General features: G+C 45.4%; 1 protein-coding gene and 1 pseudogene across 1 annotated transcript in view; both read left to right on the forward strand.

Moving 5' to 3' along the window:
• Positions 1-8381, forward strand: part of ADD2 (adducin 2) — a 59510-nt gene that overhangs the window by 14844 nt on the left and 36285 nt on the right. Inside the window, exons 4-5 of the mRNA XM_004369374.2 lie at positions 3697-3848; positions 4283-4363. Of these exons, the coding sequence (XP_004369431.1) occupies positions 3697-3848; positions 4283-4363 (233 nt within the window). The remainder of the gene's footprint in view (positions 1-3696; positions 3849-4282; positions 4364-8381) is intronic.
• LOC105756284 (BTB/POZ domain-containing protein 1-like) overlaps positions 7521-8381 on the forward strand; it is a 2724-nt pseudogene continuing 1863 nt past the window's right edge.

Here is an 8381-nt window from a genome sequence, read left to right on the forward strand (position 1 = left end):
ATGTACTTCCTACAAAATAACCCACTTTCAAAAATTATTAAAGTGGTTTATAATATTTTTATCATTTAGAATTTCTCCTGTGGATGAGATGACATCCCTTTCTTACTCTCGATGTTGTGTACGTCTACCTTGTCTTTACTGGCCTTTCTAGATGTTTGTTTGTCCACAGAATTTCTCACATAAGCCAATTCTTATATTTATTTATTGGTTCTACTAAGTTTCGTTTTTCAAAATTCATTAATTTTTGCCTTTATGTTTGTTAATTCATAACTTTTCTTTGGTTTCTTTTGTTCTTTGTATTTCCTTTCCAGAACTGGACAAAAGGGATTTGATTTATTTTCATATTTATTTTAGTAATAAAGACATTTAAGGCTGTAATTTTTTTCCCCTTTAAACATACCTTTAGCTTCATCCTAGGAAATTTGACAAACAGTATTTTCATTATTGTTAATTTCTAGATAGTTTGCAGCTACTGTTCTGGTTTTATTTTCATTCTAAGAGCTATCCAGCAGTATTTTTTTTCACTTCCAAGTGGTTGAGTTTGTATTTTTTAAAAAAGATTGTGTTAATAAAGCCTAGTTTTATTGCATTGTGATTAGAAATGTGGCCTATTTAATTTCTGTGTTGGGGATTTATTGAGATTTTTTGTGTGGGCCACAATTACAATTTTTAAATGATGTATGAGCAGAGACTCTATTTCTAGGGTACGATATTTGATCTATATCTTCATTTATAGCTTTTGATTTTGTAAAAAAATAAGAGAAATGTGTTAGGTCTCCCTCTATATTTGATTTCTGTTAATTTCTCTTTGTATTTTTGATAGTTTTTGCTTTATGTATCTCAGTGAAATGTTATTCAGAGCATAAGCATTCTTTATAGCTATATCTTTATTATGGATTCTGTCTTTAATCCATATAAAGTGGCCTATAAAATTTCCCTGTTTGCCCAAGAGAACATTGTTTTGCCCAGTTCTACTTTGATAACATTATTATAACCTCTTTTTTTTTTTTTTGTTTATAGTTGCCTGACATACTTTTGATCATCCCTTTTTTTTTTTTTTTAAACTTTTTTTGGTATCAGTTTATTTTAGGTTCATCTCTTATAAATCTCCTATAGTTTAGTCTACCAGCATCTGTGGCTATAGCAGAGAAATCTGAGTCCCTTAGTTTTTGTTCCTTTGTAGGTGACCAAATCTTTTTGTTTTTAATGCTCATAGATTTTCCCCCCTTAGCCTTGTGTTTCAGAAATGTTGGCAGGAAGCATGTAATTGTAGGTTTCTTTTTATGGGCTTTTCCCCTGTGGAATCAGTAAGTTCTTACAATTTATATACCCATGTGTTTTTTCAGTTCAGAAAATTTTTCTTCTGTTATATCAGTCCAGATTATCTGTATGCTGGCTCTTTGGTCTTCATCTCTCATACCCATCCTATTCTCTCGCATAATTTTCATGTCTCTGTCCTTATATTCTTCCTTTGGAGAGAAGTAGGTTGACCAGTATTCCCATTGCCTCACTGATCAGCATCTGCCAGGAAGACAGTAGATGCCAAAAAAATCTGATTGGCATAGACGCAGAGTTCCTGAGTCAGGGGATGTGGAAAGAGGAGGTGCCAAATGTCATGAGTTCAAGCCTTAGACTGTTGTTCTCTGTCATTTACTTTATAATTCAGGGGTTCTGGGGGGTGTTTTTGTGTGTTTGTTTTTTTCTTTTGCATTAGTCTAAGGTTTTGACAGAGGAATTTGGTGAATTTTCATCTTTTTCTGTGTTTTCTTAGGTACTTTGAATAAATCACTGAATTGTTTTGAGTCATATGCAGAGAAAGTATGGCTCTCAGCCATCCTAACTTTGTGAGACTGATCATAATAAGTGTTCTTTATAATAAGACTCTATAAGAGCAGAGAGGTATAACTCCTGTGGAGCCCTGGTGTTCTCTTCTCCCACATCCAATCTTGTGGGCGAGGTAGTTCTCATAGCTAAAACTCCACAGGTTGGGGAAGGGGGACTCTCTTTGACACAGGACACAGAAGATGTAATGGAGTGAGTATTTTCAGACCTATTCTGGCTTCCTGGCCCTCACTGAGACCCCATAATTATTTTCAAGAGAAGAGTTCAAAGAAGTGTGGGCCTAAAGACTCTCCCAACAACAGCCTTGTTTGCCTGGGGGACTTAATGCTTTTGGCGTGCCCCCCCTTCCTGCTGTCAGGGATGAAGCAAAGAGACTAGTCTCTTGCCTGGGAACTCACAGAAAGGACGAGGGAATCCCAGACTGGTCAACTTGAATTAGAATTCCTTGGCTTCGGAATTTCATTGTTGTTCTTCTTGCTAGTCTAACCAGGCCTTCGGACCACTGCTGTCTCTGTCAGCTACATGTACTGGACACACTCCCTGGGGGTGTATCACATGGGTCAGCACAGGGGCTTTGGGTGCATGCTGCTGACGTGGGGTCTTTCGAGGCATGCTCTGCTTGTTTGATGTTAGTCCAACAGCACCCATCTGCACTCATATTTGCAGAACAGCTCATCCTTTCAGCTAATGGCAAACCTGATACAGGACATACATCACATTGTGTAGCAACAGGGTTTATTGGGATTGTGAAAGCTTCCGAAGAGCATTTTAATCCCATTAAAGTTTTTAGAGGGAAGCTGGGAGAGGCAGCATCGGGAGGCTCCTGGCCAGAAATCATTTTAAGCCAGAATCCTTTCCTATTGATTATTTTATTGGTTCCTAGACACTGAGTAATCAGAATGTTAGGGCTTGGATGCCCTGTTCTGCCTTCCTGAGGTGAGCAGGCAGTGGGCATCATGTTTAATGGAACAGACTGGACGTAACTCCTAGAACCTCTGGGTGCCATGAGGACAAGACTCTCCAACCTCCTAAGCCCATTTCCATATTCCATCCATACCACCAAAAATTCCTAGAAAGAACCATAAAATCACCAATGGACTGCATATTCAGATAGGAGAAGACATGCCATGCCTGAGGCCTCAAGCCCTTCAGCCAACTGCAGGCACACTGACTTCTGGGAGTTGTGACTTAACAGAAAAGCTGAGGATTTACTTCCTGACTGACCTGGCTATTTGTCCTGTTTCCAAATCAGAGGAAAAGCTATTTTACATGGTATAGTTAAAACGATATGATAATAGCAGGTCTAATGATTAGTAGACCTGATGGTGCAGTGGTTAAGAGCTTGGCTGCTAACCAAAAGGTCAGCAGTTCAAATCCACCAGCTGCTCCTTGGAAACCCTATGGGGCAGTTCTGCTCTGTCCTGTAGGGTGTCTGTGAGTCAGAATAGACTCAATGGCAACGGGTTTGGGTAATGATTAGTAACTTCTTCATTAAAACTAACTTATGAAATATACCCATATTTCTGCTCAGAAATTTATTCTGGCTTTTATTCAGTTTTCACCTTTAGGATTTATGGTAAGCTTAGCAGTCTAAGAATGCTTCATTCTGTGACCTTGAAAAAGCAATGCCATTCTTACCCTAATAAGCAGAGGACTTTATTGGACATAAATATTCAGTCTGTGGATTTTCTCCTCAGCCCTGAGAGCCAATGAATATTTAATTCCCTGCCTAGAAAAGTCTCTTGTGTAGTTGTAGTACCAGTGAGAATTTGGAGAGGACTGGAGCAAGGAAGGGGAGGGCAATGGGAACCCCTAACCCTGAGAGCTGCACTGTCCTTGCCCTGCCACTTGCAGACTTTTCCACGATGACGCCCATCAACGACCTCCACACAGCTGACTCCCTGAACCTGGCCAAGGGGGAGCGACTCATGCGGTGCAAGATCAGCAGTGTCTACCGACTCCTGGACATCTATGGCTGGGCCCAGCTGAGCGACACCTACGTCACGGTGAGGAGAGCATCCTGAGGGAGGGAGGGCACCTACAAAATTCAAAGGGAGAACTCCTGAGCCTTGGAATGGCCATGGCACTGTTGATGGCCTTTGGCTAAAATGCACTGAGCCCTTCCAAGGTTTCTAACTGCTGTAGCCACCTAAAACAGTCTGTCCAGAGGATGCTTCTCTGGATGAGGAGCCAAGAACTCCTAGATCCTATTTCTAGGGCTCCCCTTGACCATTTTCAGATTCCTCTTGTAGCTCCATTTCCCTAGCTCCAAATAAAGGGGGGAGTCCTCTTCATCTCCCATGGGTAGGGAGGGAGATAAGAGTTCTTTGGAGGAAGAGTTGGGCACAGTGGAATCAGGGAAAGAAAGGATTCAAGCAGAGCGTCCTTGGAAATGACCCCTCTCCCTCCTTGCCCCTGAGAGCCTGTGTCTTTCCTCCAGTTGCGGGTCAGCAAGGAGCAGGACCACTTCCTGATCAGCCCTAAGGGAGTTTCTTGCAGCGAAGTCACAGCATCTAGCCTGGTGAGTACAGCCCAGTGCCTCACTGCCCATTCCTTATTGAAATGACAGAGCCACTTCTCTCCTGCAGTGACAGGCCATCTCCACATTAGCCTCTCCCTCATGGAGATCGCAGTCTGACTGGGCAGAGAAGACACGTGAACATCAAAGCAATCTTAGTGTCCAGTGCATGATGCAGCCAGGAGGCCAAGAACAAGTGCAGGCAGCAAGCGTGACAGGGAGGGAGGGGGAGATAAGATGGCCTGGAATGCTCGGAGCAGATTTGTGGGATGGCAAAGCCTGGGATTGGACCACAAAGGCTGGGAGTGAAGAGGCCTTGTGGATGGGAGAATATATTCGAATGAGAGTCAATGTTTTGTCTCAAAGCAGTGCAAGACTTGTCTAGTCCTCGTGCTGTTATACGGAGCTTCTGAACCCCCCTTTCAGTTCTTTTAGGTGTGGTATGAAGATTGATGAAAGTGGTTTAGATCAGGAAATATTTTTAGGTGGGAGGAAGAAAGCACTAGAAAGGACTGTCTTAGACGCTGAAGAGGCCCAGTCTTAGACATCTGAGCTGTGGCTGGTGTGTCACGCGCCTGAGAGAGGAAGACACCACATTGGGGGCTCTGCCAGGCTTGAGACGTGCCGAAGCGTCGAGTCCAGCTACTCATGTGAAAAGTCTAGGCTGATGAAATCACAGAATATGTGGGCAGGGCAGGACCTCGAGGACTGCCAAGGCCACTGTACAGGAAGAAACTCTGGTGCTCAGGGAGGGTGCACATGGCCACCCAAGGAGGTCATGGCAAGGTGGGACTGGGGCCACAGAGACAAGAACGACACAGGCCCTGTCTTTCAGGAGTCCATGGTCAGGTTGGTGGAGACAGGCAAGGCAGTCAGTGACTACATCTCAAGATGAAGAGTGCTCTGATACATAGGAAGTTAGGGAGTGCCTAGAGCGTGAAATTAGGAAAGGTGTGCATCAGGGTTGTTTCCTTTCACCATATTTATTCAGTCTGTATGGTGATCAAAAATCAGAGAAACAACTATATGAAGAAGAGCTCGGCATCAGGATTGGAGGAAGACTCATTAACAACCTGTGATATGCAGGTGACACAACCTTGCTTGCTGAAAGTGAAGAGGACTTGAAGCACTTACTGATAAAGATCAAAGACCACAGCCTTCAGTATGGATTACACCTGAACATAAAGAAAACAAAAATCCTCACAGCTGGACCAGTAAGCAATATCATCATAAACGGAGAAAAGATTGAAGTTGTCAAGGATTTCATTTTACTTGCATCCACAATCAACACCTGTGGAAGCATCAGTCAAGAAATCAAATGACGCATTGCATTGGGCAAATCTGCTGCAAAAGACCTCTTTAAAGTGTTAAAAGGGAAGATGTCACTTTACGTACTAAGGTGTGCCTAACGCAAGCCATGGTGTTTTCAATTGCCTCGTAAGTATGTGAAAACTAGACAATGAATAAGGAAGACTGAAGAAGAGCTGATGCTTTTGAATTACGGTGCTGGTGAAGAATGTTGAATATACCGTGGACTGCCAGAAGAACAAACAAATCTGTCTTGAAAGAAGTACAGCCAAAACGCTCATTAGAAGCAAGGATGGCAAGACTTCATCTCACATACTTTGGACATGTTATCAGGAGGGACCAATCCCTGAAGAAGCACATCATGCTTGGCAAAGTAGAGGGTCAGTGAAAAAGAAGAAGACCTCAACAAAACGGATTGACACAGTGGCTGCAACAGTGGGCTCAAGCATAACGATTGTGAAGATGGTGCTGGATTGGGCAGTGTTTCATTCTGTTGTCCATAAGGTCACTATGAGTCGGAACTGACTTGATGGCTTCTAGTATGAAACGGTGGTGCTGGAGTGGAGTCCTCATGAGCCAACAGGAGTGAGCAGACTTGGACTATGGTGACAGCCAGTGGTTTGGGGAGAGGTGAATGATTTCTCAGCAGGCATATAGCATGCTTCTAGCCCAGATGTACGCAAGACCTCTGTGTATTTGGGAGGACAGGCAAGTGGCTGAGTCTGGCTCAGGTATTCAGTGTCTGAAGATAGGGCTGGAAGGGGACACGGACCAGATGATAAAGGGCACTGAATGCTTTGTCAAGGCGTTTGGCTTTATTCTGTTGGACATGCAGAGCCACTGAAGTATTTTAAGCAGGCGAACAATGAGATCAGGTTTTCACTGTAGGAAGATCACTTGGACAGTTGTGTGGAAGCAAACTGAGAGCAGAATCACTGGCTGGGGGCCATTAATGTAAACCAGGGAGGAGATTCTGGGCCTGCAGGACATTCTCCTCCGATGGAGGAGGGGAGTATTTGGGAGGACCTGGTGATCCACTGGACTCGGGGTATTGGATTGAGTTTGAGGAGCTTGTGGAACTTTCAAGAGAAGTCAGTTGCATTTGGTTATTATAGGTTCAGAGGCGATCTGGCCTACAGATACAGGTTTGGAAGTCATGGGCATGAGATGCTCAGGAAGCCTGTGTAGACTTAGGGTTGCTGTGTATGGTTGTGCAGCTCGTGCACTACACCAGGGAGCCTGGTGATAAGGGAGAGAGGAGAGGACAGAATATGGCCTGTGCTCCACTCACGAAGCTGTATATCCTATCCTGGCACTGGGCTTCTTTTTTGAATCTGAACAATGGCAATGTCCACATATCAAGCTTTGGCCCACAGGCTGTGTCCTCGAGAGGAAATGCCTCTTCTCATTTGTACAAAGGCACCATGTGGACTAATAGCTGTCCTGTTAGACTGTAGAGATTCTTGAGTGACAACAGATTACAAATCTAAGAATGACACAATGAATGCATGAGGTCAGACAGAGGCCATCCCAGAGAGGGAACGCTGAGCAGGCCACACATCTGAGGAAGTGGAGGATCTGGGCTGAAACGGTGGAGTGGCTAAAGGGGAAGCCTAAGGGGTCAACATTGGACACTCACAGGTGTAAAGTACCTGAAGTGGGAGAGTTGCTGCTACTTCTAGGGATCAGGCAGCTGTAAAGTCATGTTCATTCTGTGAAGTTCACTTAAAATAGAATTTTGGCTTTTTCCCGGAAGGCAGGGAGGCGGTGCTGGCCGGCGGAGGCGGCCTCGGCGATGGCCGCGGGGCGGCCGGACCGCTCTCCTCAGCTGCGGGCGCTGCGCCGCTAGAGAATGGCTTCGGTTGGGCCGGCTGCGCCAGGGGAGCAGGCCTCGGGGGCTGAGGCGGAGCCAGGCCTCTCGGGGTCGCCGTCGCCTCTGGGGCCCCTGCTCCCCCTACAGCGGGAGCCGCTGTACAACTGGCAGAAGACCAAGGCGTCACTGAAGGAGCTCTTCGCCTTCCTCTTCAACGCGGAGCTGCTGAGCGATGTGCGCTTCGTGCTGGGCAAGGGCAGGGCATCCCCGCCCACCGCTTAGTGCTGGCCACGGGCGGCGCCGTCTTCGATGCCATGTTCAACGGCGGCACGGCCACCACGTTGGCCGAGATCAAGCTGCCGGCCGTGGAGCCCGCCGCCTTCCCGGCACGGCCACCACGTTGGCCGAGATCAAGCTGCCGGCCGTGGAGCCCGCCGCCTTCCCGGCGCTGCTGAGATTTCTGTATTCAGATGAAGTTAAGATTGGCCCAGAAAGTTATGACCACTCTTTATACTGCCAAGAAATATGCAGTCCCAGCCTTGGAAGCACATTGTGTGGAATTTCTTACCAAACATTTTAGGGCAGATAATGCCTTTACGCTTCTTACTCAGGCTCGATTGTTTGATGAACCTCAGCTTGCTAGTCTTTGTCTAGGCACAATAGACAAAAACATGGTGGATGCAATAAGCGCAGAAGGGTTTACTGATGTTGATATATACACACTCTGTGCAGTTCTAGAAAGAGACACAGTATTCGAGAAAGTCGACTTTATTGATATAGACACGCTGCAGTTCTAGAAAGAGACACAGTATTCGAGAAAGTCGACTTTTTGGAGCTGTTGTACGCTGGGCAGAAGCAGAATGTCAGAGACAACAATTGCGTGTGACTTTTGGAAACAAA

Source organism: Trichechus manatus, unplaced genomic scaffold (assembly GCF_000243295.1).
Source record: "Trichechus manatus latirostris isolate Lorelei unplaced genomic scaffold, TriManLat1.0 scaffold00004, whole genome shotgun sequence".
NCBI lineage: Eukaryota > Metazoa > Chordata > Mammalia > Sirenia > Trichechidae > Trichechus > Trichechus manatus.